The 21,854-nt window shown below is 52.1% G+C and overlaps 1 protein-coding gene across 1 annotated transcript in view; it reads left to right on the plus strand.

The window, feature by feature from the left end:
* Nucleotides 1–21,854, plus strand: part of LOC148218045 (uncharacterized) — a 93,963-nt gene that overhangs the window by 2,193 nt on the left and 69,916 nt on the right. Inside the window, exons 2-3 of the mRNA XM_088158039.1 lie at nucleotides 658–1,837; nucleotides 18,670–19,171. Of these exons, the coding sequence (XP_088014165.1) occupies nucleotides 685–1,837; nucleotides 18,670–19,171 (1,655 nt within the window). The 5' untranslated portion in view covers nucleotides 658–684. The remainder of the gene's footprint in view (nucleotides 1–657; nucleotides 1,838–18,669; nucleotides 19,172–21,854) is intronic.

Here is a 21,854-nt window from a genome sequence, read left to right on the forward strand (position 1 = left end):
GCACTTTTTCTGGCCAAAGCCAATGGCAAAAGCCGTAGCCATGGCATCTTGGCTTCTATCACCAGCTTCCAAAGGTGTTTCTTTATTTCCTGTTTGTTCTTTCAACCTGACCTGAGCTCTGGGGGTGCAAGGGCTTGTGAAGGTCCCATTGTATTCCTAAAGCAGCCATGGATGCACGTGGGAGGAGCAGGTGGGATTGTGCAGGAGAAAGAGGAATAATAGGAGGAAGAGTAGGGACACAGGAGTAGGAAGAGAAGAAACAGGGAGGAGCACAGGGTTCCCCCCTCCCTGTATCTGCAGCCTCTCCCCAGGCCTCAGGAGCGTTGTCCCCATCGCATGCAGCAGGTGACCGGAGAGGGGGATCCATGATTTTCACATGGGTTAATCTTGGTATTTCTGAGCTTTATTTGGCTAAATGTTGGTGCTTTGGTTTTTTGCAGCAGTTGAATCTTTCTATTTTGGAGAGGGTTTTGGCTAAATCTTGGTGTTTGTGGGGGTTTTGATCTGCGTCATGATGTTTGGAGGATTTTTGGTTTGAATCTTGGTGTTTTGGAGGTTCTTACAGACACAAGATGCCCAATGAGTTCCTGAGTTGCACTTGGACAAGGAGGAACACCCAGCCCAACACACTCTTCTCTTGTTTTTTCCCCAAACCAGGATTTGTCATTCCCAAGGCATTGGCAGATGGAGGAGGAAAAGCCCCGGAGATCCCTCTTGAGGAGGGGCTGCAAACCCAGCCCAGGGAGCTGTGAGGAGGAAAGACCCTCCCTGAGCCAGGAAGGCGGCCGGAGATCCAGGCAGAGCTCAGAGCTGGTGGAGAAGCCTCCTGGAGGGGAGAAGCCTCACGAGTGCTCTGAATGTGGGAAGGGTTTCAGGTACAGCTCCCAGCTGATCCAGCACCAGAGGATCCACACTGGCGAAAAGCCCTATGAGTGTGGGGAATGTGGGAAGGGATTCATCAACAGCTCCAGCCTGATCCGGCACCAGAGAGTCCACACTGGGGAAAAGCCCTATGAGTGTGGGGATTGTGGGAAGAGCTTCAGGAACAGCTCCAACCTGCGCCAGCACCAGATGATCCACACTGGGGAAAAGCCTTACGAGTGTGGGGAATGTGGGAAGGGATTCAGAGACAGCTTCTGCCTGATCCGGCACCAGATGATCCACACAGAGGAAGGGCCCTACGAGTGTGGGGAATGTGGGAAGAGCTTCACCGACAGCTCCAGCCTGATCCGGCACCAGGTGATCCACACTGGGGAAAAGCCCTACCAGTGTGGGCAATGTGGGAAGAGTTTCAACTACAGCTCCAGCCTGATCCGGCACCAGGTGATCCACACAGGGGAAGGGCCCTACAGCTGCTTGGAATGTGGGAAGAGCTTTGGGTGGAGCTCCAGCCTGATAAACCACCGGCGCACCCACACTGGGGAGAGGCCCTACGAGTGTCTCAAGTGTGGGAAGAGGTTTCAGAGAAGCTCCACTCTCGTCAGACATGAGCGGATTCACACAGATGAGAGGCCCTTCCGCTGCCCCGACTGCGGAAAGAGATTCAACCGCAACTCCACCCTCACTCTCCACCGGCGCATCCACACTGGGGAGAGGCCCTACAAGTGTCCCAAGTGTGGGAAGAGGTTTCAGACCACCTTTAATCTCCTCGTACATGAGCGGATTCACACAGAGGAGAGGCCATTCTCCTGCCCTGACTGCGGGAAGGGATTCAAGCAGAACTCCACCCTCACTGTCCACCGGCGCATCCACACTGGGGAGAGGCCCTACGAGTGTCCTGAGTGTGGGAAAAGCTTCTCCAGGAGCTCAACCTTGACCCAACACCAACGGAGTCACCACTAAGGGAAGCCCTGTGAGTGCCCCGAGTGTGGGAAGAGCTTCGTGCTCTGCTCCAGCTCCATCCCCCATGGGAGGATCGGTGTTGGATGATCCCCAGTGACCCCCGTTGGGCAGAGCTCTGGTGATCCCTGTTGGATAGGGGAAAGGGGTTGGAGAGATTTCTTTCCCTTCTCCTTGTGCTGCTGTGATTTGGTTATAATAAATTCCCTCGCTGTGCCCAGGCTGGCTCTGTTGTTCCCCTGCCGGTGCTCGGGGCGGGATCTCTCCTGTTCCTTCTCTCAACTCCCGGGGCTGTCCTCAGCCAATCAGAGAATGCGATGAAGAAGATTCAGCCAATGAGAGAGAGCAGCTGTGATGACTCACCGGTTGCCGGGCAGACTCACAGCACCCAGTGTTCCCCACCTGGGCAGGTGTAAGGGTCGGTCCGAAATTCCCCTCGATTTTGCCTCCCGACCGTCGCAAGGAGACCTCGAGGACCCCACCCAGGCTGACTCCCAACAATGGTTTACTGGCCGGGCCAGGTGGATGCTCATGACTGTGTGCTGGTGTATTGTGTTCACTGGACTGTGCTGTTGTGGCACCAACCAGAGACTGTGTTGTACCAACTGAGGACTGCTTGTCCGTACTTGTCTCCTGCAGCACCACACAATGGTCCATAAAACTTCCCACCTCTTGGCCAGAGGCCACTCGCTTTGGAGAAGGACTATAAAAGAGCGACCCTCTGGGAAAGACCCTTTGAGATCTCTCCACTGATGAAGACCCCCTGGAGAAGACCCCTGAGATCTCCCCACGGACGAAGACTCGTCTATCGGATGACCCGTGAGGACGCCCGTCTCATCTGTTGGTAGCTATTCTCCCATCCCTTCCTTTCCTTCCCCTTTCCCTATACTTTGTTTCCTATACCTCTCCCCTTTACCGTAACTGAATTGTTGGCATTTGATGAAATGCATTGCTGTTGTTGAATAAACTGATTTTCTGCTGTTGAATAAACTGATTTTGTCCCCTGCATTTTGCCTGTTTGCACCTTTGAGATCAAAAGAACCATCACGACCCCCACTCTGCATTAATAGCGGATGGTGACAGCAGGGTCTGCAGCGGCTGCTGGGACAGGAGCTTTGTGGGCAGAGAAAAGGGGGTAACACTGAGCCAGGGTTCCCCAGGGGGAGCACACAGGCTCTGGAGGAGGGGGCCCACGACTCGTTAGGACCCCCTCTCACCTTCTTGCACAGGTAGAAGCCGAACTCCAGTGCCAGGAAGATGAAGCCCACCACGGAGTCCCCAATCCCAATCAGCACCTTGGTGTCGACGGTGTCTGGCAACATCTCTGGGGGTTCACAAGGGTCAGAACCCCCCCAGACCTGTCACAGATACCCGAAACCCCTCTAAGCACCCTCCCAATTGCCTCCAGCCCACGTAGGACCCCTTAAAATCTCCTCCCAGTCTCTTTCCAGCACGACCAACCTCATTCCAACCCCTGCTTTTCCATTCCTGATCTTCCATCCCCTCCAGGCTCACTCAAATCCCTCCCAGTTACACCCAGCATCCCCAGACTCCCTCCCAGTGCCCACCAGGACCCCCGGAACCCCATCCCACCCTCCCCAACATCCTTCAGACTCCTCAGCCATTCTAGAACCCCCAGCCTTACTCCCAGTTTAAACCAGGCTATCTTAAACTCTCTCCCAGTTACTCCCAGCACACCTCAATTCCCCTACCAGTCCCCCCAATACCTCCCTCACTCCCCCCCGCTGTGGGGTCCGGGCCGTGCCCCAGTGCCGGCTCAGGGGGTGCTCCAGGCTGACGTGCTCCACCTGGAGCTGGAGCTGACCCCGTGCCGGGGGGGGTTTCCAGCAGCACCAGGAGCTGGTAGAAATCCAGTCTCTGTTGGGGACCAGGTCGGTGGCCACCACGTGTCCCGAGAGCTCCTGCTGGTCCTGGAACCAGCTCAGCTGGATGTCGGCAGGGTAGAAATCCATCAGGGAGCAGAGCAGGCAGCCGGGGCCAGCGACCCCATCCCCAACAAAGCTCCCACTCCAGCTCTGTCCCTGCCTGGGACTTGCCCACAGCTCCCCAAGGCCCTTGTCCCCATACAGGGTCTCTGCAATGCCCTGGCCTTTGCCCAAGCCAGCACTGGCCCTGAGCAGGATGTGCCCATCCCAAGGAATATGGGGAAGTTGGCACTTCTCCTAGAGCAGCCATTGGGATCTAATTGGACAAACAGAGGTGCCCAGTCAGGGGAGGGATGTTGGTCCTGTCAGAATCTCTGATAAGCCCTGTTTACCCAGGGCCTGAAGCACCAGGAAGACATTCAGACATCTTGGGCATCCAAGAAGTGAAAATCCCCTGAGAAGTGGTTCCTGAGAGCTGTCCATGGCTGTGATTCCCCCGCTGCCTGTTTTCTCCCAGAGCTTTCCCCGTGGGACAGCCCAGAGCTGTGGAAATAATGGGTGGTGTGGATGTGGGAAGTGCCACACCTGAGCAATTCCTCAAGCTTCAGCCTTGTCTTGAGGTGATCATTTCCCAGTTCTCTCCAGTGTCTCCAGTGCCTGGAGATTCAAATCACCTGGCTATTTCCCAGGTTCATGACACCTCTGTCCTATCATATCCCAATTTTCCAATATTCCGGAGTCTCGTTGTCCCAAGAAGAGGGGGTCAGTCCATCTCCTGTTTCTCCGTGGGGCAGGAGGATGAACAGTGGCAATTCTGCTCAGACCCACTGGGTGAGTGGCTGGGGTCAGCTCTGGGGTGTCTGGAAGGAAAAACCCTTGGAGGGGAGGGGTACCGGGAGATGGGGGGTGTGGGGCTGGGGGCTGTTGGAGGATGGATTGTGTTGGAGTGGGGGTGTCTCCACAGGGTCCCCAGCTGCCTTTGGATCCCTGCCTGCCCCCCTCGGCCCCCCGGGTGCCCGGTCCCCTCCAGGGGCAGCTGCCCCGTGCAGGAAGCTGCAGGGATGCGGGGAGCGGGGCTGGATCCGTGCCACAGCCGGGATGGACTCTGTGCCAGGGCTGGGCTTGTGGCCAGGGCTGGGGGCTGTGCCAAGCCGGGCTTTGGCCTGGGGGCTGTCAGGGAGGGCGCAGGGAGGAGTCCCGGCAGGGATAAAGGTGCTCCTGCCCTGCTGCAGCCTCAGCCAGCGCTGCCCAGTGCGAGAGGAAGATGAAGGTGGCTGTGCTCAGCGTGGCCCTGCTCTTCTCCATCCTGCTGTGCCCCCCGGCACAGGCCAAGGTGAGGCACCAGACAAACGCTGTCCCCACACCCTGCCCTTTGTCCCCTCCCATCCCACCCTTTCGGTTTCTTCAGGAATTCCGTCCCTGCTTCCTCCTCTGTGTCCTCTCCAGGGTCCCCAAACGCCTCCCACTGACCATTCCCGAGGCCTTTCCTTCCATGTCTCCTCCCGTGAATCCTTTGCCTTTCTTCCTGCTCACTGCAGCGGGGTCCCCTTCAACAGTTCCCCGAGTCACCCCCCACCCTTCCCAAATCCTCACTCGGTCCTGTCGCTTTTGTCCCCACCCATCCTCGTTCTTCTGTCCCCACCCAGCCCCTCCCTTGCATTCCCATGTCCCTACCCTGCAATTCCTTTCTCCTCCCCTGTACCTCACACCGAGCCCCTTCCCCAGACCCAGCCCAGTCCCTTGATCCCTCCATTGACCCCAGTTCAGTGTCTTTGGGTCTCCCCCCACCTCAAACAGATCTCCTTGGAGGCCCTGAATTCCCACCCCATCACCTCCACCCTGCTCCCTGTCCCCCCACAGCCCCACTGGATCTAATCCAGGTTAAACTTTTGTTCTTGATTCCCAGGCGCTCCTGGAAGGAACCCAAGATGATCTGCGGGAGGTGAGTGGGGTGCTGGGATTGGAGGGCATTCCCTCTGGGAATTTGGGGACAGTTGTGTCCCCCCATCCTTTGCTGGCACCGGGTCCATCCCAGTGCCCAGCGAGGTCTCCTGGTCTCTCTGCAGATTGATGTAGACGATGTCGCGATCCTGGAGACGCCTCTGGTGGGTACCACGAGTTCTGGCAGTATCAGACCCTCCCCTTGCATGGCCACCACACCCCAGACCATCCCAGTTTGTCCCAGCACAGCCCAGTGAACCCCTACTGACATCCCAGACAACTCCCCTGCTCCACAGATCCCCCCCAGAGCGCCCCTTTCCCAGGCCCCCATTGCATTCCCATCCCTGTTCCCCCAGCACCCCCCTGGGTGACCCAGGACGCAGCCCCTGCCCCAGCTGTGCCTCTTGCAGGACCCCAGGGCTTCTGGGCAGGAGCACAGCAGCTCCTGCCCCCCATTTCCCCCCACAGGCCCCTTCCCCAATGACCCCTGTTCTTTTCCCCACCTCCCAGTGCAGCCCAGTGTCCCCAGTGTGTCTCTAATGCTGTGTTTGTCCCCAGCCCCCTCTTGTTGAGAAGCTGGAGGCTGTTCTGCGGCAGAAGCGCCTGGCTGCCTCTCTGGGTGTCTAGGTGAGCCGTGCCTGCAGGGAGAGGGGTGGGGACAGGGCCCCTCTCATTTCCCAGTGGGCACCAGAGGTCACCTTCTGGGTTTTGATTTTTAGGACTGCAAGCTGTGGGGACACCATTGTTCTGATCCCCTCTGGTGGCATGAGGAGATGATCATCCCTGGAGGAACCCCCTGACCCCTTTGAGCCCTGGGCCATTTCCCCTGAATAATCAATAAACCCTTTGAGCAAAGCTTTGCTCTGTGTCCGTGTGTATTTTACAAACAAAAACCGCCCAAATCTCCAAGAGGTTTCCCCCAGAGGTGTTGTCTTGTCCCTGTGTCCATCTGCACATCCTGTCACTCTGTCACTGTCACCTCCCCACATCTCTGACCCTGCTGGCACCTCCCAGATTGGCACTGAACTCCTCCCTCCCACTCCCCACCATCAGGAATGACCATGGGAGGGAGCTCAGACCAGGAGCACCCAGGCCAGGCATGGATAAGGAGCACCTGGCAGAGGCAGGGAGAATCCCCCATTCCAGGGGGTTGTGGGGTGCAAGGGGGGCACCTGTGTCCCCTCCCAGCCCCAGGGCTACAAACCAGGGAGGAGATGCCTCTGCTGCCTCAGCTCAATCACTTCCCTCTGGCCAAGTCTCCAGCTGCAGCACAACCTCTAGAGGAGACTTTCCACAAGGAAGACAGAAGGAAGGAATTGTTTCTTCCCTCTCCCTCATCCCTCCCCCTCGTGCTGATTTTCTTGTCATCTCTTATCAAACCCAACAGAAAAACGTCTGCAATGAGGTGTTTCTGAAGGTTGGTTCATAAACAAGGCCAAAGGAAGGATTTCAGCCAGGGCAAAAGCGAGAAATGTAGGATTTGGTCAGGTAATTTCTAAACACTGGAAATCCAGAGGCTGCTAATGCAGAATATGCAGTAGGAATGGTCCATTATCCATTATCCTCCCTCTTTCCACTGCTCATTTGTCACATCCCAACTCCCGAGGAGCAGATTATGGAAAGCAGACCTGCAGGGAGTGGTGGAGGCTAAAACCTAGAGAGAGAGTGAAACCCGGAGAGAAAATAATTCCAGTTGTTTTCTTGATCATAACTGTTGGAACCCTGGACACCGAGAGTTTTAGACTTTCTGTGCTGACAGATACTGACCCACAAGAAAATACAGTTTTGACCTGAGGCTGTGGAGAAGGATTCCAAAATTGAATGATAGAACTGGGATCACTGGTGTGTAGTTTGAATAGAAGTGTGTAATATCACATGGTGGAAATTTTGGAATTTAGGGTTTTAGAATATAGTCATATGTAGAAGGCAAGAGGGAGGTTTTAGGGAGGAGGTTTCTTTCTTCTTCACCTTCTTTTTCATGGGTCTAGGTGGGATCTTGTTTAATTGGATAGGAAATTCCGCATTGCAGGTCACAGGTGATTGGTTATTGGGTTAAAAGTAAAAATAATTTAGATGTTTGTTCTTAATTGGACAGTTAGGCCTTGAAAGACCTTGTAATGACTGATACATCACCATTTTTAGCTTGTTAGCTAGACGTGCTGTAGAACTCGCTGTAATTTAGACAAGAATTAATAAACATTTCAGTCCAAACACAACATACCGTCTCTTGAGCTTTTAATTCTAACTCTGGTAGAGGAGAAAAAAGAAGACGAAACCTAATATTAACAACCACAAATAGCTCTGTACTCTGTGTGCAATATCCAGATGATGAGGCACGTTGCTAATTTTTAATGCCAAATGTCAGTACTTAGGAATTTTTTCCTGCATTAGAACAAACCACAGACCAATAGCTAACCCAGTTTGGCTCCTATATCAGAAATCATTAAACCAAGATGTGTTTCCCTGCAGTAGAGAAGGCCGTTTGATTCCTTTTTTTCTCAGTTTGTCCTGAGTTCATGACTTCAGATGAACTGGAAGGGTCCTGGCACCACAGAATGTGGCTGCAGTGACAAGACTCAAACCCCCAAGTCACCATTAAATGCACTCGATCCGCACCTCCCATGGCCCAGCAGCAATTCCTGCCTCTGCCCCCTGCTCTGGGTCAGCCTGACGGGCTCGGCTCTGGTGTGCAGGGCTGGCTCCTGCAGGACACAGCGCTCGGAGCCGCTCTGTGTCCCGCAGCTTCGGCATCTCCGGCGCCGCTCCATTCCCGCTCCGCCGCCGTTCCCTTCGGCATCTCCAGCACTGCTCCCAGAACAGCTGCCAGGCCTGTTCCACTCTTTATCCACCCATTTGCCATTGATGCTCCATTGAATCACGGAATCACACAATTGGGGTTGGAAAAGACCTTTGAGATCATCCAGTCCAACCAATGACCCAACACCACCTTGTCACCAGCCCATGGCACTGAGTGCCACATCCAGTCTTTCCTTAAACACTTCCAGGGATGGTGACTGTTGGATCCCAGAGACCTGGGACTTTTGAACTTTCTGTGCTTTCTGATACTGACCCTCAGGAGAACACTGCTTTTGACTTGAGGCCTTGGAGAAGGCTTCCAAATTTGAATAATAGAGTTGGAGTCACGAGTTTGTTATTGGGATTAAAGTGTGGTGTTTCACATGGTGAAGGGTTTGGAATTTGAGATTTTTAGAATATAGTAAGAAGTATGGAACAAAGATGGAAGATTTTAAGTGTTGTCTCTGTCTTCTTCATCCTTCTTCTTCATGGTTTCAGGTAGTAGTTTCTGGTTGGACAGTTAATGCTGCACAGTGGGTCACAGGAGGTTGGTTATTTAATGAAAAGCATAAATAATACAGGTGTTAGTTCTTTATTGAACTTTTTAACTTTAAAAAACCTTGTAACTAGCTCTGTACGCCTCCATTTTGCTGGCTTTTAGCTGGTGGCTAGACTTGTTGCAGAACTCTCTGTACTTTAATTAAGATTTATTAAACTACCAAGACCAAACTCGAGAAAATTCACCTCCTTTGTGTTTTTAATGCTGTCTTTGACTAAAAACAAAAGAAAATGAAGACAAGGCACTAATTAGGTGGTGCAGTTACCCCATTTACAAGTGACTCCATCACTTCCCTGGGCAGCCCATTCCAATGCCCAATCACTCTGTGAATAAATTTTTTCTAATGTTCAGGATAAACCTTCCTTTGGTGCAGTTAAGGCTGTGTCCTCTTGTCCTGTCCCTGTTCCCTAAGAGAAGAGCTCAACCCCCACCAGGCTGCACCCTCCTGTCAGGGAGTTGTAGAGAGTGATGAGGTCTCCCCTGAGCCTCCTCTTCCCCAGGATAAACATTCCCAGCTCCCTCAGCTGCTCCTCACAGGACTTGTGTTCCACAGCTTCTCCCCTGTTGTTCCACAGCCACTGCTCCTGTTCCAGTGCAGCTGCAACCCCTCCAGTGGTGCTGCTCCCACTCCAGTGCTGCTTGTCTGTGACAATGAGGGGACAGATGGAACTGTGGGGCCATTGTGACACTGAGGGGACAAATGGAACCCTGGGGCCATTGTGACACTGAGGGCACACATGACACTTTGGGGCCATTGTGACATTGAGGGGACATATGGAGCCCTGATGCCATTGTGACATGAGGGGACATGGAACACTGAGGCCACTGTGCCACTGCAGAGCCTCCTGGAAGCGTGGGGCCATTGTGACACTGAGGGGACATGTGGAACTGTGTGGATATTGTGTCACTGTGGGGACACATGAAAGCCTGGGACCATTGTGACATGAGGGGAAACATGGAACCGTTGGGCCATTGTGACATGGCAGGGTCTCTTGGAGCCATGGGACCATGGTGACACTGAGAGGACACATGGAACTGTGGGGACACTGTAATGCTGAGGGGATTCACGGAACCCTGGGGCCATTGTGACATTGAGGAGACACATAGAACTGTGGGAACATTGTGACATTGGGGGGACGCAGGAAACTCTGGGGCCATTGTGACACAGAGGGGGCACATGGAACAATGAGACAATTGTGACATTGAGGGGACTCATGGATCCCTGGGGCCACTGTGACACTTTAAGGGATGCATGGAACCATGGGGCCATTGTGACATTGAGGGGACATATGGGACTGTGGGGCCATTGTGACACTCAGGGGTCCCATGGAACCGTAGGGCCATGGTGACACTCCAGTGTCCTGTGGAATCCAGAGGCCCCTGTGATTCTGCAGGGCCTCATGGAACCAAGGATCCATTGTGATCTCACAAGACCTTGTCATTCTCCGCAACTTCATGGAACTGAGGGGACACTGTGACACTGTGGGGTCTCTTGAATCCAAGAATTGTGACACTTTTGAGATTTGGGGAAAGAAAGTGACTCTGTGACACTTTGGAGTCTTGTGGAATCCAGAGGCCCCTATGGTTCTGCGGGGATTTTTGGAACCAAGGGGCCATTGTGATGCCTCAGGGCCTTATGGTGTCCAGAGATCATTATGACATTGTGGGGGCTCCTGGAATGAGGCATCCATTTTGACTTTTCAGGGTCGCATGGAGCCAAGAGTGACAACATGAGACCTCACAACAGAAAGGGGGGACCCTCTGTGCTGGTTTTGCACATTTGACATTTTGTGAGGAGGGAAGAAGTCACCGCAGAAATGACTTTTTTTGACAGAAGCTGCTAAGAGCTTCCTCCATGTCTGACAGAATCTAATCAGTGATTAGTTTTGAGAACTGACAACCTGTTAAATCACTGAAAAAGCTGTGCAGCCAGAGCAGCCACACTGTCCTGGCTGGGCCCCTTAAAAATTCTGGCACAGCCCTTCAGAATTCTCCACTGTAAACAGCTCTGGCCACCACCAGCAGGGATCATATGATTATCTGCAGGCCTTGGAACAAGATATCATCTCTTTCACTGTACAGATGAGACTTGGAGACCTTCAATTCTCTCTCGAGTGAGAGAACAGGACAGAGTGAAGACATCTGGAGGAACAACATGTGGACCCCAAGGTTAGAGAAGTAGAATTCAGGTCCCAGATGGGAGGGATTGAGGAGATGCCTCACTCTTGGGCTGAAATCCTCTTGTAAGTCTATGGGAAAGATAAAGTTGATATGTCAGACTCTATTTCCCTGTAACTTTTTGAAAAGCACGTGGAGGATGAAGTGTTCAAACTGTAGACATGAGCAAAAGCATCCATGCTGAACAAGCAGATATTGAAGTAGCTTGAACAGAGAGAGATGAGAGTGATGAAGACCCTTTACCCCAGGGAAGAAGAAGAGAATCTCTGTTCCCAGAGATGAAGATGATCTCAGAGACAGATGAAGAGAACCTTTGCTTCTGAACAGCTCATCCTTAAAAGTGTACCCCATTAGCCAAAGATTGAGCCCTCAAAAACAATTGTGGGGAAAGCTGTAGGTCGAGGGGAGGGACTTTTACACAGTGATGAGATTTCCATTCTCCTGGGCAGCTGATGCACTGTGACTTTGAAGCCACGAGAGAATTGTCTCTCGTGGAGAAGTCTCCATAGCATGACAAGAGAGACTCCTCTCCCTAAGTGAACTGGAAAAAAAATATTTTAGAGATGGTAAACTGGCTGAATTGTTCCTGTACGTTGTCAGTGGGAAAGAAAAGAAGGTGTGGGGGGGAGGAGAAGTGTTCTGAAGGTTTTATTCTGATTCTTATAATTCTTTTAGTTCTGTTAATAAAGTTCTTTTATTATACCCTTTAAGGTTTGAGCCGGCTTTGCCTTCCTCCTAATCCTATCTCACAGCAGGAAATGAGTAAATAATTCTAGTGGAAGATTTGGCCAGCACTAAACCTGTAGTAGCTAACAGCTGGCCTGGAGGCCTTACAGTTATAACTAATCCCAATTGTAATTTTATAATGTAAATAATTCTGTAACTACTGTAATGATATAACTTGAGCAGTCTGGGCTGTTGGGGAGCAGGTCTAGGCCATCTGGGACATGGGCAGCCATTGGCCAGTTAGCCAGGTGGCAACTAATTTAGCCAAGCAGAGCTAACCCTGCAGACTTCAAAGGCTGCATAGGGAGAACAGCCCTCAATAAAAGTTGGTTTTTGTTGCAGGAACATGGAGTTTTTTGTCATCACTTCTGTCTCAACTGCAATGAGTGGTGACCCCGATGTGATAGGCAATAGCCCGGCTGTGGGGATAGTGGTGGAGTTGGAACCCCAGTGGGGGAAGGTGACTGGGAAGAGCTGCCAGCAGTCGAGAGCTGTGGAGGTCCAGACCTTGTAAATAGAAGAACCTGCTGGGGACCCTTGTAAATAGAAGATTCTTACAAAAAGAAGAAGGAGATGGAGATACAGGAATGTGATTTTCCAGAGAAGAAAGAGAAGGGGCTCAGAGCCATGGACTGGACACAGCTGCAAGAGCTGCAGCAGAGATGCCATGGGCAACGCCCACTGGGGAAGTGGTAGGTTATAACTGGGTGTTTCTGCCATTCCTTCCCAGTCAGGCTCACCTCAGCCTCCAGCAGAGTCAATTCCTGCAATCCTCCCATCACCCCAGCAATGGAAACAGGATCTGTCCCTACATATCCCAATGGCATTAGGGTACATTTTGAACCAGGATCAACTAACACTCTATATTTCTGTGGCTCTGATGTTCCAGGTCATCAGATCCACACCATCCAAAAGACCCAGTTTTCCTGTGCCTCTCCCTGGCTAGAGGTAAGGCCTCTCTAGCCCTGGTTATTTTTTCCTTCCTGGGCATACATACCAGAGGTTCCATCAAGTAGATCTGACAGATCATCCTCCCTTCTGTAATACCCAACAGCTCGGTCATGGGAGGTTGAAGCATCCTTCACTTTAGTGGAGCTCCCTCAGTTAGTGTTTCCCTCCTTGAGTTGACACACCCGTGCTGCCAGGACAGAAGTGGGTTTCCCATCCCACCTTCTCATGTCTTCCCCATGGCCACGCAGAGAGAACCACAGGCAGCTTGTGGGGTGTACCCTCTCTCTAGCTGGGGGATGTTGGGTTCTGACTTTGGGGTCTGTGACTTACACAAATGCCATTTGGGAAACTGTTCCTCCTCACCTCTTCCCTCATCTCCTCTTGGAGGCTCTTAATCACAGCAGAGACATGAGCCTGCATCAGGCCATTGATCATACTCTTGTAGTTCCTAAGCTTGTTGGTGACAGAATCCACTGTTTCTCGGCTGTTACCAGCATTAATTGTTGCAATGAAGGTGCTATATTGAAATGGCTCTAGGCTTGCCAGATTCCACAACATCTGCCCTGTGCACCTGGCCTTGTCAGGGTCATTGTCATGCTGTCCATCCCTCCCAAAGAGCATCTCCAGCACTGCCACTTCTCTCAGCTGTTGGATCCCTTCCTCAAGGGTGCTCCTGCATTCTCTCTCTGTGGAAAAACATCTCTCTTACGCTCATTAAAAGTCGCTCCCAGAGGGAAAGAGATCTGAGTCCTGGGTCAAAGGTCCCAAATTCCTTGCCTCAGTACCATCCAGTTGCACACCTGCACCCATAGGGCCTCAGACCCAAAGTAACCAGGTTGTATAAGCCTCCCAACCTTCCCCTGTTCAGTTGTGTAGACTGTTAGTAGCAAGTTCTCAGATCTCGTTGTTCCTATTGCTTACTTTTCGCTGCAGGAATTATAATATTGCTAACTGCTCTTTCCCATTGGATCTCTCCCTCAGACCCTGCCTTAATCCCTCCCTGCACCCCAGTGTATAAATATCCCTACCCTACCCTGGACCCTGCTTTTTTCCAGTTCATTCCCAGTACAGTGCACGCCTTCCTGTTTGTTGTTTTCACCTCATTAAAATTCTTTTTCCAAACAATTGGATCAAAACTGTCTCTCTCCATAAAAGTCGTTAGATCCATTTCCCGGGGAAACCACCGGTCAGACTATCCAGGCTTGGACCGGGGGGTTTCGAGCCGAGCAAAAACCCACGGTGCACGGAGAGAGCCGCAGAAAACCCGAGCAGCGAGGCTTCAAAACGCCCGCGGAATGAACAAGGAGCCTCTCCCCGCCCTGGCCCCGCACACATCCCCTCCCGGGCTGCCGGGGTTTAGATACAATAACCATTCTTTGGGCACAAAGCAGAGGATCATGGAATTACCATCACAATAACTCACTGCAAGAGAATCGTGTACGCACTAATCACATGTAAATATCTATCTATAAAAGCATGTACTGAACTCTGGATCCAGCAATGTGCTCTAGGACAGGAGTGGAGAGGCTGAACGGAAACCAGGAGAGATGGGGAATATACGGACACAGCAAACCCTCCAAGGGCTTTAAACTCATTCCCAGCTTTTCCATGTTTCAAGGGCATTGATTGCTGGATTTGAATAAACTGAGATGTCACTGTGAAAAGCAGAGCAGTCTGGAACCAGACACTGCTGCTGGAGTCAAAGTCTGGTCTTGTCACATCTCAGATTTGAAACGATATTGAATAAAAAATTCCATTTCCCACGACCTTTCCCTGCACATACCTCTTCGCACATTACAAAATACAACGGAATTATTTCTATAGGGTAAAAAATAAAGTAAAATGAGCATTGAAAATATTCCCTGATAAAAAGTGACGTTGAGAAAATACAAAATAATGAAGTGTGTCTAGAAAAGCCGGCTGTGATTTCTCAGGTATTTGGCTCAGTGTCAGCCCAGAGCCGGGCTCTGTCTCCCAGGTGCCCAAGTGCCCGGGCCAGCTCTGAGCAGCCTCTCCCGGCTCTCCAGCCCGGCTTTGCCCCGGCTCTGCCCCGGGCAGGCACTCGGTGTTTCCGTGGTGCCCCTGCCCCGCTCAGCTCCCCGTGCCCTGCAAAGGCGCCGAGGCTGCGCTCGGTGCCCCTGGGTGTCACTGAGCGAGGCACTGACGAGCCCCGGTGCCCGGGCACAGCCCTGAGGGACACCCCTCGTCCCCGGCCTCCCGCGGGACACGGAGCCACTGCCCACAAGGCCCTGGCACGTCCGGCCCGGCCAATTCCTCCTGCCCCGGCCAGCCCGGGCTGCAGCCCCAGGGCTCTGCAGGCCGGGGCTGGGGCTGCCGGCTCCCACCGTGGCCAAAGCCTCCCAGGGCTCTGGCCACGCCAGGGGCTACAAGGCCACGAGGCCGGGGCTGCTCCGGGCCGCTTCCAGGCTGTCCCTCTGCTCTTGGGTGCCGGGGGTGGCCCTTTGTGACACGGGCGTGTGTCAGGGCCCTCGGTGATGCGGGACATTGTGGTGCTGTCATGAATGAGATTGAAATCCATTGAAATCCATTTATCCACTCATCATCAATGAGAGTATTTAAGATTGCTTAAAAATTGGTGACAAGGGCATGAACAAAAGTCAGATTTAATATTAAGCGACAAAACACAAATTTGTTGGCAAGATTCACTCTACTGCCTACAGGACAGCTGAGGCACAACAAGGGAAAGCAAGCAACAACAAAACCAAAAAAATCCAGGTAATCAAAACAGAAATGAACTGAGAACTCCCTAGGGGAGTGTGAGTGGGTGTGTGCTGTGTTCAGGTGCATGGGACAAAAGAGAGTGCAGGCAAGGATTAAAAGGAACATGGCCTAAAAACTAATCAATGCTAAGCAGTACTTTAACTGCTTCCTTAATTTGTCACTTAACTTATAGCTTAGCCCCAGCAATTCAACAGAGGTACAACAATGAACTAATACCTAACTTAACTTATAACTTAACAATTCAACAGAGCAGTAACACTTAACAGCATTTAACCAAAGGTATAGCTATAACTTCCATGTTGTACTTAGTAATTTAATGGAAAATCAACACGTAGCTTATGACTTCGATTTAAAAACTTAGCAAAACATTTAACACTTAAGCATTTAAGTAAGTTCATAACTATAACTGAACCTTGCTAAGAGGCCTAACTTAGATATCCACAGTACTTCCACATCTAGGAAAGGTGTATTTCTCCCAGATTTGCTATAGCATATGTGCAGGGGCACACACAAAGACAGAACAGTCAGTGTAGGCAAGGTACCTGTGAAAAATTCCCCTCAGAGCTCAGTGAAATCCTCCCTTCAGATGTTTTTGCATCTCCCACTGGCCGAAGGATGGGGCCTTGAGCAGCGAGGGTATGGGCCCAGGACACGTCGTGTTTCAGTGATCCTCCAGGCACAGCAAAGCCGAGGGTTTGCTGGCTCTGAGAGGCCCCTCAGACAAGTAAGGCTTGTGAACGAGTGAGCGCTTCCACTAAATTAAAAACCTGATGTGCTTGAACGCCGACCTTCTGTTCTCTCAGGCTTCCTCACCTCTGTAGATGAGGTGACTTCCAGGTGTTGGTGTGTGGGTGTTAAGACGTCTGTGTTAGAGATGAGTAAGTGTTCAACTCGTTCAAACGAGCTGCCCAAAGCAGTGATTTTGGTCTCTCTTTGCCTGGGGAGCAGGACTGGCGTTGTTGAACGCAGGCAGCAGCACGAGCAGGGCTCCTCCAGCAGCAGGGACACGCCAGGAGCCAGAGGGGACCGTGGCACCAGAGGGGACCGTGGCACCAGAGGGGACCGTGGCACCAGCCGTGTCCGAGGCCTGAACAGGCTGCCAAAGTCAGGTGGTGCTGACAGGCTGCGTTAACAGCCCAGGTAAGGCGTGGTGAGGAGCCAGGGCTGGGGGCCACCCAAGGAGTCCTGTCAAGAGCAAATCGTTCTAATATTCTCTCTAGGATAAAAAAGGAGCAAACCAGTCCAGCTGATATGAGCGGAAAAAGAATTCAAGTTCATTTAAAACGCTGCTTAATACAGAGTTGGGTTTCTTTTGGGTGAACTGATGCTAATAAATATTTGCTCCCATATGATGGGGTTTCTCTGCAAATAGGCCTTGATGGGAAATTTCTGACCACCTTTGGTTTTGCTCTTTCTTAAGTTGAGCACCTGAGTAGCTTTGTTGAGGAATGGAGAATTGTTTGTAGCTCAGTATTTTCTCAGGAGGAGCCTTAAATTTTATCACAGGAGGAAGGACAGGCAAAGGTTTGAAAGCCTTCCCGTGCTGAAGTGACACACTTTGAGAGGAGTCTGTGAGGAGAAGTCCCCTCAGGCACTGCCAGGGCTGTTTGCCTCCTCTGCAGGCTCAGTATTCTGGGAGTTCCAGAAGCCTCAGCTGCCACTGTATTTTCCTCTGAATATTTCTTGTGCAGTACACAGGGAGATTGATAGTAAGGAAAAGGCAAGAGGTACCATGGAATATTAATTGTTCAAAATGTGAGTGGCCAACCACACAAAAATTAAGTCTGAACTGAATAATATTATTTTCTTCTAGATACATAGGGTAAAACAAGCAGTGTTAAAAATGTTCTTTGAAGAGATTCAGCCAGCACCCAGGTGTATGAAAATCAAAAGAGCAAAGGATGAGACAGGGCATGGGAAGAATCTTCAGCCCTTCCTGTTGAAGGCACAACAGTATGAAAACTGCCTCTGGATGTTATCCATAGATACCATGTGTTATTTGTAGAAAAAAGCAGATGCCCCAAGCTGTTGGTGGCCCTGACGAGCAGGGGATGTGTCTTAGGTCACAGGATGTGACCAAAAGTACAAATTCTATCACCATCTGTGGGACAGTGATCCTTATCTCTGTGGGAGATATCCTCTGCTAATGGGCCATCTGTTAAAACCAGGTGGGGCAGTGTTCTTTATCTTTTCCACAACCCATCCTTCCTCCAGGAAGATATCTTCTGTTAATGGGCCATTGAGTCCCATTGCATGATTGATAAAATTCCATCATTCCATTGGGAGATGCTCCAGCCAGGGGGAGGAGCCAAGCCTTGCCAACCTAGATAAAATCTGAGATTTGGAACACCAAGGCACCTTTTTCCACTGGATTTCTGCATCATCACTGAACCTTTGGAGCAAAACTTCACCCGTCTACAGGAGCACTGCTTCACCTGAACCACATCTGTCACTCCAGGAGGACTGCAGCCACCATTTAATGGGACTGCTACCAACACCCTGACTGACAGAGTGTCAGGTTGTATTCTGACTCAGTCAGTGTTTTGGGTTTGTTCTTTGTAATTCTGTAGTTCCATTTTAATTTTTCCTCGTAAAGAACTGTAATTTCTATTCCCATATCTTTCCCTGAGAGCCCCTTAATTTCAAAATTAAAATAACTTGGAGGGAGGGGGTTTACATTCACCATTGTAAAGAGAGGTTCCTTAACCTTTCTTAACAGACCCCTATCTTTCAAACAAAGACAGGAGGTTTTTGGTTCTGAATCCTGGTGCTTGGGAGGTTCTTACAGACATGACATGCCCAGTCCTCCTGAATTCTGGAGATGAACTTGGGCAAGGAGTTTATGGAGCTCTCTTCCTGTTTTTTCCCCAAACCAAGATTTTTCATTCCCAAGGCGTGGGGGGATGGAGGATGGTGAAAAGCCCAATAGATCCCTCATGAGGAGGGGCTGCAAACCCAGCCCAGGGAGCTGCGAGGAGGAAAGACCCTCCCTGAGCCGGGAAGGTGGCCAGAGATCCAGACAGAGCTCAGAGCTGGTGGAGAAGCCTCCTGGAGGGGAGAAGCCCCACGAGTGCTCGGAATGTGGGATGGGTTTCAGCTACAAGTGCAGGCTGATCCAGCATCAGATGATCCACACTGGGGAAAAGCCCTATGAGTGTGGGGAATGCAGGAAGAGCTTCAGCAACAGCTCCACCCTGATCCAGCACCAGGTGATCCACACAGGGGAACGGCCCTACACCTGCTTGGAATGTGGGAAGAGTTTTGGGTGGATGTCCTCCCTGAGATACCACCAGCGCATCCACAGTGGGGAGAGGCCCTACGAGTGTCCCAAGTGTGGGAAGAGGTTTCAGAGAAGCTCCAATCTCCTCCTACACGAGTGGATTCACACAGAGGAGAGGCCCTTCCGCTGCCCTGACTGCGGGAAGGGCTTCAAGCAACATGGCAACCTCACTGTCCACCGGCGCATCCACACTGGGGAGAGGCCCTACGAGTGTCCTGAGTGTGGGAAGAGCTTCTCACAGAGCTCTAACTTGACCCGACACCAACGGAGTCACCACTAAGGGAAGCCCTGTGAGTGCCCCGAGTGTGGGAAGAGCTTCGTGCTCTGCTCCAGCTCCATCCCCCATGGGAGGATCGGTGTTGGATGATCCCCAGTGACCCCCGTTGGGCAGAGCCCTGGTGATCTGTGGTCCTGGTGAACCCCATTGGGTGGGGGGAAGTTGTTGGAGAGATTTCTCTCACTTTTCCTTCTGTTGCTATGATTTGATTGGTAATAAATTCCCTCGCTGTGCCCAGGCTGTGTCTGTGACGCCCGTTTTGCTGTTTTGTGTGTTTGCTCGTCCTGTCTTAATCTGATCCTGGAGTTCCTGGTTAAACTTTCTCTTCCCTTGCAGCTGGAGGAGCAGGATCAGAGTGGCTTTGGTGGGTGCCTGGCATCGGGCCAGCGTCACCCAGGCCATGGGCACCCCTGAGATCCCAGTGTGGGGATGCATTCCCCCACTCCTAGAGAAACTCCCACCCAAACTGAGGCCAGGATGAAACATTGTTATGACTGGATCCCACTCTCTATCAACAGAAATCCAAAAGGAGACCTTTGAGCTCTCCTGGGCCACCGTGGGCTGTGACCAGCAGTCTCCCTCTGAGGGGCCTCTCAGAGCCAGCAAACCCTCGGCTTTGCTGTGCCTGGAGGATTGCTGAAACACGACGTGTCCTGGGCCCATACCCTCACTGCTCAAGGCCCCATCCTTCGGCCAGTGGGAGATGCAAAAACATCTGAAGGGAGGATTTCACTGAGCTCTGAGGTGAATTGCCTACATTGACTATTCCTGTCTGTGTGTGCCCCTGCACATATGCTATAGCAAATCTGGGAGAAATACAGCTTTCCTAGATGTGGAAGTACCTTGGATATCTAAGTTAGGCCTGTAAGCAAGGTTCAGTTATAGTTATGAACATACTTAAATGCTGTTAAATGCTAAATGTTTTGCTACGTTCTTAAATGTAAGTCATAAGTGGGTTTTTTGTATTAAGTTGCTAAGTACAACTTGGAAGTTATAGCTGTAAGTTAGGTTAAATGCTACTAAGTGTTATTGCTCTGTGGAATTGTTAAGTTATAAGTTAAGCTAGGTATTAGTTCAGTGTTGTACCTCTGTTGGATTGCTGGGGCTAAGGTATAAGTTAAGTGACAAATTAAGGGAGAAGTTAAAGTGTTGTTTAGAGTTGTAAAATTTTTAAGCCGTGTTCCTTTTAATCCCTGCATGCACCTAAACACAGCACACACCCACCCACACTCCCCTAGAGAGTTCCCAGTTAATTTCTGTTCTGATTGCATGGATTTTATTTGGTGTTGTTCTTGCCTTCTTGTGCCTCACCTGTCCTGTAGGCAGTGGAGTGAATCTTGCCAACAAACTTATTGTAATTTGTTGCTTAATATTAAATCTCACTTTTGCTCATGCATTTGTCACCGATTTTTAAGCGATCTCAAACGCTCTCATTCATGACAGCACCACAATGTCCTGCATCACCGAGGGCCCTGACACACGCCCGTGTCACAAAGGGCCACCCCCGGCACCCAAGAGCAGAGGGACAGCCTGGAAGCGGCCCGGAGCAGCCCCGGCCTCGTGGCCTTGTAGCCCCTGGCGTGGCCAGAGCTCGGGGAGGCTTTGGGGCCCCCACTTTGGTGTCCCAGGGGTTCCCCGTCTCCAGGCTCATCCCTTCTCCAGGCTCCCCTCACTCCCGGCTCTCGGGGTCCCCCCTCTCCAGGCCCCCATTTCAGGCTCCGGCACTCCCGGGGCTCTCCCCTTTTCGCTTTCCCCCCTCAAGGCTGCTCCCCTCGCCCTGCCAGTCCCGGGCGATCGCCACGGGGCTCCGGGGACCTCCATCCCCCACCCACCGCCGGGGCTCTGTCTGCAGCCACCACCCAGACATCCCCAAAAAAACCACCCGGGGACCCAAAAGGGGATTTCGGGACAGCTTTGGAGCCCTGCAAGATGCAAACATCGCTCCGCCCGCCGCCTCCCGAAAAAAAGAAACAGGGAGACCCAAAGATACTTCGGGTGAGCTCCAAATATCCCTCCCCCTTTCAAAAAAACCCTGCCAGGACCGCCCAAGATATTCGGGGCGAGATCCCCCTCCCCGGTCACCTACACAATACGGGGGGGCCGATACTGCGGGCGCGAAGGGGCTGCAGATCCAGAGAGGGATGGACGCACGGGCTGCCTCCTCTCGCTGCTCCTCCTCCTCTTCTTGCTCCTCCTCTACCCCTCCTCTTCCTCCTGATCCTCCTTCTCCTGCTCCTTCTCCTCCATCTCTCGGCTGCCGGCGAGGAGCTCTCTCGGGTGAGCGGGGCGGGAACGGGAGCGGTGGGAAAGGGGTGGGAGAGGGGGTATAAAGGGAGATGGGAGAGCGGGAAGAGGGTTCCCAGGGAGGGTGTCCACGTTAAGCCCAGGACCCCCAATCCCCTCCGTGTCCTGCCAGCCCCTCCCGGCGCTGTGGGGTCCGGGCCGTGCCCCAGTGCCGGCTCAGGGGGTGCTCCAGGCTGACGTGCTCCACCTGGAGCTGGAGCTGGCCCCGTGCCGGGGGGGTTTCCAGCAGCACCAGGAGCTGGTAGAAATCCAGTCCCCATTGGGGACCAGGTCGGTGGCCAGCACGTGTCCCGAGAGCTCCTGCTGGCCCTGGAACCAGCTCAGCTGGATGTGGGCAGGGTAGAAATCCATCAGGGAGCAGAGCAGGCAGCCGGG

The sequence above is a fragment of the Sturnus vulgaris genome, unplaced genomic scaffold, assembly GCF_052056855.1.
Source record: "Sturnus vulgaris isolate bStuVul1 unplaced genomic scaffold, bStuVul1.hap1 Scaffold_195, whole genome shotgun sequence".
Lineage (NCBI taxonomy): Eukaryota > Metazoa > Chordata > Aves > Passeriformes > Sturnidae > Sturnus > Sturnus vulgaris.